General features: G+C 48.4%; 1 protein-coding gene across 1 annotated transcript in view; it reads right to left on the reverse strand.

Annotated features, from left to right (window-relative positions):
• Positions 1–1,755: 1,755 nt before the first annotated feature.
• Positions 1,756–13,345, reverse strand: part of FRMPD3 (FERM and PDZ domain containing 3) — a 63,053-nt gene continuing 51,463 nt past the window's right edge. Inside the window, exons 13-14 of the mRNA XM_040999817.1 lie at positions 6,360–7,181; positions 1,756–4,843 (exon numbers count right to left, since the gene is read on the reverse strand). Of these exons, the coding sequence (XP_040855751.1) occupies positions 1,779–4,843; positions 6,360–7,181 (3,887 nt within the window). The 3' untranslated portion in view covers positions 1,756–1,778. The remainder of the gene's footprint in view (positions 4,844–6,359; positions 7,182–13,345) is intronic.

A 13,345-nucleotide genomic window follows, 5' to 3' on the forward strand; every position in this document is an offset into this window, starting at 1 on the left:
GAGATGACACAGGCAGGTCGTTGAGTGGCAAAGGTGCAGGATCAAGAAGTTAGGAGAAGACCATGTCAGCTTTCTGGCTGGCAGTGGTCGTGGGGGAGGGGCTCCCCACTGGCTGCATCGCTGGCCCATGGGAACAACTTGGTCCTGTGGCAGGAGAGAGAGAGGACAGGAAGGTGGGGCCTGGCTTCTACAGAAGGAGGCCCCTCGTCCTGGCCAGGAAAGTCTCACCACTCAGGGGAGCAGGAAGGGGAAGCCTTTATTGCGCTAGGGGTACCAAGGATGGGCAGGGGTTAAGCACAGTGTACATTTTTATAAAACCCATGGGTAAATGGGAGGTTCACACGAGCCTCTCACACGAGGATGACAGAGAGGCAGACGCAGCGCATGGGGGTGTACGACACAGAGGGAGATGCACAGGGCGGAATGAGAAGCAATCTATACAGAAGAAACATTGGCTTTCTATGTTCCCTACAGTGGGGGCAATCAGTAGGGACTCCGTGTCTTCACTCCCAGGAGGCGGCAGGGGAAGCAGGGTGGGATAGGAGGGTAGCAGGGGCAGTGGAGGTGGTGGAGGTGGTGGCGGTGGTGGCAGCAGCGGTGGCGGCAGTGGTGGTAGCAGCAGCAAGAGGAGATGTGTGTCAAGGAGGATGCTAAACAGTGTGACTTCCCTTCCAGATGGCTCCAGAGAGGGAGAGAGAGGTGCAGGACTGCACCGGGTAAGGCGCTCAGCTTCTTTTCTTAGAGAGACAAATCCACAGGGTCAATACAGAGCCAAAGCAGATACTCAGGATTAACATATCACACTAGCTTCCAGAAGTGTTAAGATATAGTCATCACCACCCCCCTTCCCCCCTCCCCCCACCCCCCACCCCAATCCATAGCTACGTCAAACTCCTAAGGACAGTCTGTCTGCTAGAGATGTCGAGAGGGGAGGAGCCACATGCCGGCAGCGATAGTCCTCTATGCTGGGCCAGGCTGGGCCAGGCGGGCTCAAGGCCTGCTCTAGGTATACCTAGAGCAGACATTCTCACCAGGTACCTGACCCCAAATGAGTGGGGGTGATCCCAGAGGCTTGCTCCCTAGTGGACTGAGCTGCCCTGCCCCACCACCCAGTGAGAGGCCAGGGCACTTTGGGGATGGCTGGTGTGGAGCTACTGGTTTCGGGGGCGAGGGGCTCCCGAGGCTGCCAGCCTGTTGTGCTGGCCGCGGTACAGCCTGTGAAGGGCTGTGTTCTGCCAACATCCCACTCAGGGCACAAACCCTTGGGCTGTGGTAGTCCAAGGTGAGTGGGAGGTGCGATATGGACCGAAGGCCGCATAGCCCACCCCTCCTCCTGCAGAGGAACAGATGCCAGGAAGCACTCAGGCTCTGGCTTCCTGTAGCGGCACCCAACACAGAGCATGAAGTGGGCCTGAGGGCACTTGTCTGCACTCAGAGAGAAAATACAGCTCTGTGCTGGGCATCGTGACCAAGGGCCTTTGCCCTCACAGTGACGCCCAGAGGCCAGGGAAGGGCTGAGAACAGCCAGGGTGGCGGCTGGGCCTGCAGCCCTTGAGACACACACACACACACACAGAGAGAGAGAGCGAGAGAGAGAGAGAGAGAGAGAGAGAGAGAGAGAGAGAGAGACTCAATCCGGGGAGTTGTTGCTCCCAGGAAAGGGGAAAGTGATGGGCTCTTGGACCCTAATTGGTCCAACAGATCACACACACTCACCACAAGATGCAAAGGACCACAAAGCTCAGACTTGGGGAGGGGGCTAGACCTAGGCAGATGCCCTACTTAATCAGGGTTTTTAAGGAGCGGGTGAATGTGCTCATAACAGTCGCTGAAGTTGGAGAGCCTGGTGGGTGCCCTGTGGCTGCCCCAGTAGCAGCTGCCACCTGCTGCGGTGGCTGCAGTGGCTGCAACTGCTGCTGCAGCTGCTGCTGCTGCTGCTGTTGGTTGAGGTTCCGGGCTGTGGACTCCTCAGCTGCACGCAGCAGGAAGGTGTAGTTCCTCACCACCTCCTCTACTTTGGCCAGCAGCTCTTGGCGCTGAGCCTCTGAGCGCACGATGAAGACTAGTCGCACAAAGGTCTCGATGAGACTGCTCAGCACCTGGAAGCTGCCTGTGATGGCTGCCAGCATGTGAGTGGGGCTCTTGTCCACGTTGGCCACACGGCGGCAGGAGGCCCGGAGCTCTTTGAACTTGAGAGCCAACTCCAGTTTGTACTCAGAGATTTGAGAGACATAGGGCTTGGGGGCACGGGCCTCAGGGCTGGCCACACACTGCCGCAGTACTGTCAGCAGCTCATTGGTGTCCAGCCGGGCAGCTAAGAAACCATCAGGGAGGCCATAGGCGTGGGCCCGAAGGGCGTTGATCTTGGCCAAGCTCCCCTCGAAGGTGGACACCCGAAGGTCAATCTCCTGCGTGCGAGCAGCCTCAGGGCTACTGCAGGTGGCAGCATCCAGGACTTGCAGGGTCCTGCTCACCACAGGCACCACCTGCTCATCCAACTTCATGCCAGGCAGAATCTTCATGGGAATGGAGTACGAGAGTTCGTCCTTGCCATCACTGGCATCATCTGCCATGTCGCACTTGCGGTAGTAGAAGCAGTAGCGGATGGAGCAGCACTTGCTGCTCTCACTGTCCTCATCCAGTTCAGCTGATTTCCGATACACCTCTTCAGGCAGGGAGAATACGGCCATTTGTCTGGGGCCTTTGGTCTCAGGGGTGACCTGCACATATGAGGGATCTCCCAGGGTTGGTGACTCCAGACACTTGCTTTTGGGGCCCACGCTCAGCGGGAGGCCTGTCTCTATCTCCTTGACCTCCCTGGGCAGCATGCCTAGGGGCGGGTGTGGGTAGATGTCTGAGGTCAGCGAGGCCCTGTCACCCTGGTCCAGCTCACTGATACTGTAGCGGCGCATCAGTTTTCTGTAATTGGGTGCTCCCAGACACTCACCCCCGGAGGCACACGTGGTCAGGCAGGAAACACCACTCTCGGGGTCCGATCGGCACTCACGGGATTCCAGGCTGGTGGAGCGGATCCGCCGGACGTTGATGGGGCTGCTGAGGCTCAAGCTCGGGCCAGCCTCTGGTTGTTTCTGGGTAGGGGGGACCTTGTCCCTCTCCCTCCCCCGGAGGCTGGGTGCAGGCACCTGGGCGGCCTGTGGCCTGCCCCCCCTGCTGATGCGCTTGCAGTCGCAGCTGCGCCTCTGCTCTCGGGACATGCCAGGCCCCTGTTGCACAGGACTGCTACGGAGCTGGCAACTGCAGCGGCCAGGGGCTGGGGGCTGCAAGTATTCAGCGCCTGGCAGCTCCCCCTGGCTGGGTGGCTTTAGAAGTTCCTCGAGGAACTCCAGCTCATACTGCTTGACCTTCTGCAGCTGGGCCTGTCGTTCATCTGTCTCCTTCTTCTGGCGGGTCGGGAAGGTGGCTGAGAATAAATTACGAAGCCGGAAAGGCCCTCTAGACGACTTGGGCTTTGTGGGGCCTTCGGAGGCTGAGTGGGCTCCATCCAGGGTTGTCTCGAGCTTCCTGGAGGGCATGGTGCTCACTTGCCGGCTGGCGGCTGGAGGCCTCAGTGGGCTCTGGCCTCGAGGCTGGCAGCTGGGGCTCTGACCTCGGGATTGGCTGCTGGGGCTGGGTCCCCGGGGCTGGCAGCTGGGGCTGTGGCTTCGTGACTGGCAACTAGAGCTCTGTAGAGCCACAGAGTAGCCGGCTCGGGGCACCAGGCTGGTTTCCTCGAGCTTGCTGCTTTTGGGTGTATCCAACTGTCCCCTCTCCCCCGGGCTGGAGGAAGTGCCCTGCTTGTACAGGGTAGGCTTAGCCCCCTCTGGTCCAGCAGCCTTGCCTGCCCCCTCCTCCGTAGCTGGTTTGCCCACTGACTCTCGGCTTGCTCGTAGAAAATAGCTTTTGGGAGGGTAACCGGGAACAGGCATCCTGTCTTCGGGTGGTGAGAGGTGGATGCTTTCAGCCCGGCTGCCTGCAGGTGTTCTGGAGCTGGGGGAGGCCTCCGGGCCAAGCTGCCGCTGGGGACTCCGCACAATATCGGTGGCACCAGGGCTCATGGGGAACTTCAGATTCTTAGCAGCACTGCTGCTCACCATGCCAGCTTCTGGTCTGCCCCTGCTGATGTCGGGCCTCCCTATGCTGGTCTCCAGCCTTCTCTCCTCCCTGCTAGGGGTGGTTGCCAGGGCCCCACTGGGGCTGGCCAAGCTCTTACTGTGGACCACCTGCTGCAGGGCTGCTGAGATAATGGCTGGAGTCACGCTGCCTTTGGAGTCCAGGATAAGCTTGGGGCTCAACCTGACCTCCTTGGGCAGCTTCTCCCTCAACTCTGAGACCTGCTCATCACTGAGGGATGGTGTGGGGGCTCTCCGTGACATCTCCAAACCTGCCCTACTGTGGCCAGGCCCTTTGTCCTCAGGCACTGGCGACAGCAGGCTCAAATTCTTCTGCTCGCTAAGCTGAGGGGACAGGGCAGGGTGCACTGCCAGGGAGTATGTTCGCTCTCCCTGGTTCTGAGCCTCTGATGGGGGCAGCTTCCTCCGAGCGCCAGGGGGACCAGGACTCTGGCCTGTGACAGCTGGCTGCAAGGATGGGTTGGGGTCTGGATGTCCGAGAGAGTAAGGGGCTGTGAGAACAGCCTGGGCTGCACAGCTCTGGATTCTGAAGGGCAGGTCTTTGCGGGCAAGCAGGCTCTCCTTGTTGAGATGCTGGGCCAAAAAGTAGGTGGTGTTCTGGTGCTGCTTCATGGCCGACATCATCTCTGACATGTCCGTGAGCTCCGAAGAATTGGTTTCATGGCCAGAGTCCAGTGATGATTCAGGAGTAATTGTGGCCAGCACAATCAGACCTGGAGAAACAGAAGGGGCGCTTGTTATACTTAACTGCGATCACGTTCTGATCAATTTTGCTTCCATTCAGTGGTATAGCGACTTCGTGGAAGCCAAGGTTAGCCAGTCAGCAGTTGTTCAAGCTGGGGAAAGGCAAGCAGGGAATGGGTAATACAGGGCTGTGTGTGGGAAGAGCTGGCAGGAGGGACAAAGAGAGGTAAGCAGGGATAAGGGCTAGGAAGGGCTGGACTCCAAAAGGGAAACAAAAGAGGCAAAGAGAAGATCTGGGCAATTGGGTGGTGAATTGACATGCAAATTACATGCAAACCCACATGCTAATCAACACTATTTTCAGATCCAAACAGCTAGGAAATTTTTGTTAATTGTTCTGAAGAAGGCTGGCAATGAGAGGTCCTCCCTCATCTGGCCATGGCCCACCCAGAGCCCTTGCAAATGAGGCCATTTAGCTGAGCTTGTCTTCTCTCTAGCATTCGCATGGGCATTGAACCTGGGAGAAGCTAGGACTTGTAGCTCCAGATTCTGTGCAAAGAGGAATAGCTGCCCTGGAAGCCAAACACATGGGGGCTGCCCAATGCCAAGAGTGTCCTGATATGCAGAAAAAGACAGGCTGCTTGCAATCCCAGTCCCCTAACTCTTTCTGTTCATACTTTTCCTTGCCCTCACATTCTTTTTTCATACTTTGCCTTTCAATTTCTATGCTGTTGCTGATAATTTGCCTCCTTTAAAAACAGCTGTCTCTGCACGGAAGTATGTACATGTGAGAATAGTGCATATGTGACATGTGCGTTTGTCTCGAAGATGGACTGATGTGCATGTGTCTGTAGCAAGCAAGAGCATGTATGTGGCATGGTTTGCTTATCAAATAATAATTAATAATAGCTTACTGAGTGCTTACTGTGTGCTAGGCAGTGCTGAAGCGCTTTGCAAGTATAAGAGCATGATTATTATTATCAAGCCTCATTTAAGACGACAAAAGTGAGGTTCACAGGAAGGAATTACCTTGCCCAAGGTCACAGTGACAGTGAGTGAAGACAGCAGGGTTCAAGCACATCTGATTCAATTCCGAAGCAGAATTAAGACCTCAGCCCTGAGCAGGGATGGCTGTCAGCTCCCTGATTCCAGGTGACTGGATGGGAACTTGGCTGTTTTGTTTTGTTTCCAATCATGTGCATCTGGCTGTTCTTTGCCTGTCTCTTAGATCTCTGACAGTTTTCCTCTGTTGCTACATCCTGCCTGACTCCATAACTGTCACAGTCTCAAACCCTGGGATTCAACTGCAAGACATTTTCAAACCTATGGAATGCATGGAGCTCGTGCTCTACTTGGAGCTGAAAGTCAATCTCTGCCATGACATTGTTGCTCTCTTGACCCTATCTGAACTACCTCTGGCCCCACTCACTGCCCTGACACACTAAAGTGGCTTTGAAATTTGCATGGGCGGAAATGTACAGTGGCTGGCCCTTCCAGGCTAGGAGAAGGAACGAGAAGCAAGAGGGAGGAGGAGAGGCCTATTACCTGCAGTCTGTGGGGCTGGGGGGTGTGGTCCGTCCTCCGAAGCAGCCAGGGCTTCCAGAGCCTGCAGAGTAGACACCAAGGCATCATCCAGCTCCTGGGCATGATCTCGGACTGTCCGCGTCTGCACACTGTCAATCAATGTCACTGGTATCTCATCGTAGAGCAGTCCACGCAGATGGCGTCCCTGCTCCTGGCTCTGGACAGCTCGGCGCTTGGGGTCATCCTCATCAGAACTGTTGTCTCGGAAACCAGGGGGTGGGGCAGCAATGGCAGGCAACAGAGAAGTTGTCTCATCTTCCTCTTCCTCCTCTTCCTCACTACCAGGTGGTGGTAGGGACATGAGGTCTACCATGTTGTCACGAGAGGAGCCAGGCCTCCCGCCCTGGCGAGGGCCCAGCTGCTCCTGGAGTTTGGCTTTGCAAGAGTCACAGTAGAAATTCAGGGCTTCAGGCCCAAGGGAATTGTCCAAGGTGTAAGACCGGGCCCTGCTGGCACAAGGCTCGTGGTCTAGACTGGCTGCATCAAAGTCATCAGGGACCACTTCATAACCTTGGCCAGAACTTTTCGACGTGGGATCAGACTTGGTCCGGGGCCTGGTCTCTTCAAAGAAGATTAGGTTCTCGTTGACATCCGTCCGGCTTTCCTGCTCCTTCCTTTGTTCCCGCATGTGGAGGTAGCAGAAGCTGACAAGCTCAGAGTCGGCAGGCGAGGGCGTGCAACGGCTCGACTTCCTGGGGCTGGTGCCCACGCTGCCCACATAACTACTCTCCTTTTTCCCCAGGTGGCCCCCAGTGACAGGGCGGTTGGCGCTGTGCATGTAATCTAAACCCAGAAAGAGAATCAACAGGTGAGCCCTGGAGCTGATGACTGTGGCTGAGCTCCCTTGGCATTTTTGACCTTGTCCCTGCAGCTCAGTTGGGTGACAGGTACTAGAGAAAGCACTACCTAGCTATGAGAGCAATAGGACAAGGAGAGTTGATGTTATAGTTGACCTTTGACCCTGAACGCAGAGGAAGAGTGAGGGGATCTTATTAACCTGAACTGCTAGTAGCTCCATCACCTCTGGGAAAGGATGTGTGGTGGTCACATGGGACAGACATCTTGTATCTGAGCATAGCCAGCCTCTTACACAGATACATTTGCTGTGAGAGTCAGTTGCAAATGTTCTTAAAGAGGTGTGATTTGTTTTCTGCTCCCTTTGGAATCATTGTTACTCCTGTCTGCATCCTTTCAGAGCCTTTCCAAAAGCCAGGATTCTGCTGCTCTGAGTCCTTTAGTGATCTGGGATGTCTTCTAGGCAAAGGCAATACATCTGACAAATTATTAATGCTTCATGGTAAAAGTGTTTAAGCAGGCTCCACGCAATGCCTAAGTGTTTCCATTTCAAAGAGGAGGGCTCCCTTAATAGCAATCCTGGACATTTGAATATGCAAGGTGTATTGGAGATATTGCCCAATGAGCTCAAGTGGGAGGAAGGTGAGAGAGCAATCTGCTAATTATTCAAACCTTATAACTTCTCTGGATTCATGCAGTGCCAGCCCTTATAACTTCTCTGGATTCATGCTATGCATACTTGTGGCACAAATCGTAAGCGGCTCTTAATACTCTTAATAGCAGTAGGTGTGTACATCTGAGAACTATCTGAGAACAACTTTTTTTTTTTACTTTGCCTGTGCCTGGCTTCTCTGTCCCACCCTGGAAGCCCCTTGCCATGTTATTTGAGAATATATTCAGACTGTGCAATTCACTTGACTGTTAGCACTAACCCAGGCTCATTTAATCCTAACAACCCAATGAGGAGCGGTAGGTATTCTCATTATTATCCCCATTTCAGGGAGAAAGAAATAGATACAAACTTAACTTTTCAAGTGGACTTGAACACAGGTACAAACTCATGTCTTTTAAAAAAGATTTATTCATTCATCTGTTTATTTGAAAGACACAACAACAGAAAAGTCTTCCATCTGTTGATTTGCTTCCCAAATGGCAGCCATAACCAGATTTAGGCCAGGCTGAAACCAGAAGCCACAAATTTAATTCTGATCTCCCACATGGGAGGCAGGGGCCTAAGAAGTAGGGATACCTTCAGTTGCCTTCTCGGATGCATTAGCAGGGAACTGGATCAGAAGACCTGCTGTGAACCAAAGAAGCTCTCAATTATGGGATGCAAGGATTGAAGGCAGCAGCTTAACCTGTACCATAACACTAGTCATCCTTAATCATTACCTTGTAGCTCATTACTATGGTCATGATGCTGGAAAACATGACTTCAAAACGACTTTAACTCCAGTTTGATAGTCAATTGTCATTTTTTTGCCTTCCACTAGAGCTCACAGCTTGACAAAAACAGCATTGGAACCTAACAACAGAAATGTGTTTCAAAATACGAAGACAAAAACAGCCTGAGTTGGAGGGAAAAATAAACAATTAAGCAGTAAAAGTTATAGACTTTAATAACTCACTTTATAACAATGGATAAAATAAGTAAGGAGAAGAACAACAAGAAAATGAAGGATCTGAACAACATTATAAGCTAACTACTACTAAAACAATTCTATGGACACTTCACCTATTTGTAGCAGAATATCCATTTCTGAGTATGGCACAATGGCTCAATTGGCTAATTGTCTCCTTGCAAGCGCCGGGATCCCTTAAGGGTGCCCGTTCATATCCCAACTGCTCCATTTCACATCCAGCTCCCTGCTTATGGCTTAGAAAAGCAGAAGAGGATGTCCCAAGGCCTTGGGACCTTGTACCCACATGGGAGACCAGCAAGAACCTGCTGGATTTGGATCAGCTCAGCTCTTGCCATTGTGGCCATTTGGGAAGTGAACCAGCAGATGATAGATCTTTCTGACCCTCCTTCTCCGTAGATTTGCCTTTCCAGTGAAGATAGATAAGGGGAAAGGGGAACATCAGAGCCTATGAAACGTTGTTATAAAATTAAATGCAATAAAAAAAATAATGCCCATTTTTCTCATAGGCACACGGAACACTGTCTTCGACAGATCCTATATTAGGCCATAAAACTAGCCATAAAAAATTTAGAAGGATAACAAATCATTCACTTTATGATTCCTGGGCACAGCTTATTTTTACTAGAAATCGATGACAAAAGTAAGTTTAGGAAATTCAGGAATATGAGGAAACAAAAGCACTTCTAAACAACCAAGGAACTAGAGAATAAATCATGAGAGAAATGACAAAATATATTAAGATGAATAAAAATCAAGATACAACATATCAAAATTTATGAGATCTAGCTAGTGGAAGTTCTTAAAAGGGAAATCTATAGCTACAAATGCCTCAATTTTAAAAAAGAAAGACTTCATCTAAACAATCTAAACTTCTACCTGAAGAAATTAGAGAAAGAGGTGTGAACTAAATGCAAAGAAAGCACAAGGAAATAGTACAGAGGACAAGAAAAAAATCAATGAAGTGAAAAATTGGTTCCTTGAAAAGACCAAAATGAATAAATTTCTAGTTAGACTAAGCAAAAATGAAGACTCAGATTACTAAAATCAGGAATAAATAAGATATCACAACAGACCATACAGATGTGGAATAAGGGAATATGATGAATATTTGTGCCAATGAATTAGATATGATATGGACAAATTCTTAGAAATACATGGTTGATTGGAATTTATTCAAGAATACAGAAAATCCAAACAGGCCAATAGTAGGAAAATAAATTGTACTAGTAATCGAGAAAACTCTTACCATGTAACAAAAAAATCCAGGCCCAGATGATTTCACTGGTGAATTCTAACAAATGCTCAAAAAAGCATTTGTAGTTATTCTTCACAAATCTCCTTCACAAAAGAATACTTCTGAACTCATTCTGTGAGGTCAATATTACTTCGATACCAAACATCACAAGAAACTTATAGACCGTTATCTATTATGAATATAGGTACAAAGTTCCTCAATAAAATACTAACAAACTGAATTCAGCAGTTTTCAAAGATAAAATTATGAGCTGGTATGGTGATATATCAGCTTAAGCCACAGCCTATAATGTTGGTACCTGATATGAGTGCCAGCCAGTGTATGTCCAGGCTGATTCACTTCCAGTCAAGCTCCCTGTTAAAGCAACTTGGAAAGCAATTGAAAATGGTTCGAGTATTTGGGCTCTTGCTACCCATGTGGGAGAACCAGATGGACTTCCTGGCTCTTGGTTTGGTCTGGCCCAACCCATCTGGGAACCAAATGTGGCCATTTGGGAACTAAAAAGTAGATAGGAGATTCTCACTCTGCCTGCCTTTTCCTCTCTCTCTGTTACCTTGCCTCTTAAATAAAGATTTCTAAAATGTTATACAGGGGCCGGCATTGTGATGTTGTACATTAAACTAGTGTTCTATGATGTTGGCATCCCATATGAGCATCAGCTCCAGTTCCAAATACTGATTCAGCATTTGATAACGTACTTGGGAAAGCAGAGGATGACAACCCAAGAACCTGGACCCCTGCTACCCATGCAGGAGACTAAAAAAGAAACTGATGTTAAAATTATACATCACGGGCCCGGAGCAGTAGCCTAGCAGCAAAAGTCCTTGCCTTGCATACTCAGGGATTCCATATGGGTACCAGTTCTAATCCTGGCAGTTCCACTTCCCATCCAGCTCCCTGCTTGTGGCCTGGGAAAGCAATCAAGGACGGCCCAAAGCCTTGGGACCCTGCACCCACATGGGAGACCCAGAGGAGACTCTGGGCTCTTGGCTTCGGATCGGCTCAGCTCTGGCCAATGAAGTTGCTTGGGGAGTGAATCGTCAGACTGAAGATCTTCCTCTCTGTCTCTCCTTCTCTCTGTATATCTGACTTTCCAATAAAAATAAAAAATAAAAACATTATACATTATGACCAAATGGGACTTATTGCAGTAAGTTTTTGGTTTATCATCCAAAAATCAATGAAAGTAGTTGATGTTAACAAAAAAGACAGGATAAAAACTGCACGTTCATCCAAATGGATACAGAAAACCATTTGACAGAACTCAAAACTCTTTCATGATAAAACCCCTAAACAAACTAGAAATAGAAGGGATCTCTCTCAACATGACATTTATTTATTAAAAACTTACAGCAAACATTATTATACTGACATATCTGTCATCATCCATGAAAGACTGAAGGCCTTCCTCCCAGTGTCAGGAAAAAACATGATTACTCTCATCACTTCTATTCAGCACTAGAAATTCTAACAGGAGCAATTTGAAAGTAAAATCAAGTTTAAGGCATCTATGTTGGAAAGAAAAAAGTAGCACCATTTCTGTTTGTAGATGAAGTGACCTTGTAGCTAGAAAAAGCCGAGGAAACTACTAACAAACTATTGAAAATGATAAAAAAAAAAAAACTACAGCAAGTCTGAAAGTGTAAGCCTAACATACAAATATTAATAGTATTTTACATACTAGCAATTACCAGTATGAAAGTGAAATTAGGAAACTATTTTATTTATAATAGCATCAAAACAGACAAACGCTAAGGTATGAATTTAACAATACTAAGAATGTGCACTGAAAACTACATAACATTTGTGAAAGAAATTAAAGACTTAAATACATGGAAAGATATTGTATATTCATAGCTTGGAACATCTAAAATCATTAAGATGGCATTATTTCTCAAATCGATCCACAAATCCCACATATTCCTTATCAAAGCTCCAGCTGATTTTGTAGAAATTCACAAGATAATCCAAGATTTCAAATAAAATTGTAAGTGACTTGACTAACCAAAATAATATTTAAAAAAAAAAACTGAGGACTTACACTTCATGATTTCAAAAGTTAGTACAAAACAGTAATAATCAAGAATGTGTGGCACTGGTATAATTATAGACATACAGATCAGTGAATGAGAACTCAGAGTTCAAAAATAAATTGTTCAAATTTATGGTCAAATAGTCCACCACAAAAATTGACCAATGGGGGTCAGTGTTATGGCACAGTGGATGAAGCTGCTGCTTAGGGATGCTGGCACCACAAATCAGAGTGTCAGTTGAAGTCCTGGCTCGTGGCTGCTTTGGTTTCCATCCAGCTCCCTGATAACACTCCTGGAAAGGCAACAGAAGATGACCCAACTATATGGGTCCTGTCACCCACATGAAAGATAAAGATGGATTTCTTGGTTTCTGCTTTGGCAGTGGCCCAGTCCTGGCCATTGCAGCCATTTGGGCAATGAAGCAGTAAATAAAGATCTCTCTCTCACTCTCACTCTGATTTTCAGATAAATCTTAAAAAAATAATAATAAGAAGAAATGGTTTTGGATAGGCATTGTGGCACTGCATGTTAAGCCACCACTTGGGACACCCTGCATCCGTTATTTGAGTGTTGGAGTTCTAGCTTCATTGGTTCCAATGCACCTGTCTGCTAATGCACTAGGGAAATTGGGGCTGAAGACTTAAATACTCGAGTCCTTTCCACTCTTGTGTGAGACCCAGATGGTGCTCCTGGCTCCTGGTTTTAGCTTGCCCTAGTCTTGATTGCTGTGGTCATTAAGGGAGGAAATCAATGGAAGGAAGATCTCTCGCTCTCTCTCGCTCTCTCACTTTGACTTTCAGATAATTAAATAAGCACATCTTTAAAAAAATCCAACATCACAGATCTGGACACATGATGAACTCTCAATTGTTATATAAAGTAAAAATGTGGCTTGCACTGTGGAAGGATCTCCTGTGATGTATCTCACATAATCCTGTTAAATATCTCATGACGTAGCTAGTCTTGTAGTCATTTTACAGATGAGGAAATGAAGACTCAATTTATGGAATCTTTTCTTGACCACAAAGCTAAGCTATGGCAAAGTAAGAACTGGAATAAAACTCTCTCTGACTTCAGACCTTAAACTCTCACTGTTTTCCATAGATTGAATTGCCTCACTAACTAGAGATCTACTGGTATCACATTGAGTGAATTCAGTTCATTCAGAACTGCATTCAGTTCAAGCACAGTTCACTAATGACTGTATTTTGGGAACTCTGA

Source organism: Ochotona curzoniae, unplaced genomic scaffold, assembly GCF_017591425.1.
Source record: "Ochotona curzoniae isolate NIBS_2020 unplaced genomic scaffold, NIBS_Ocur_1.0 scaffold_1852, whole genome shotgun sequence".
Lineage (NCBI taxonomy): Eukaryota > Metazoa > Chordata > Mammalia > Lagomorpha > Ochotonidae > Ochotona > Ochotona curzoniae.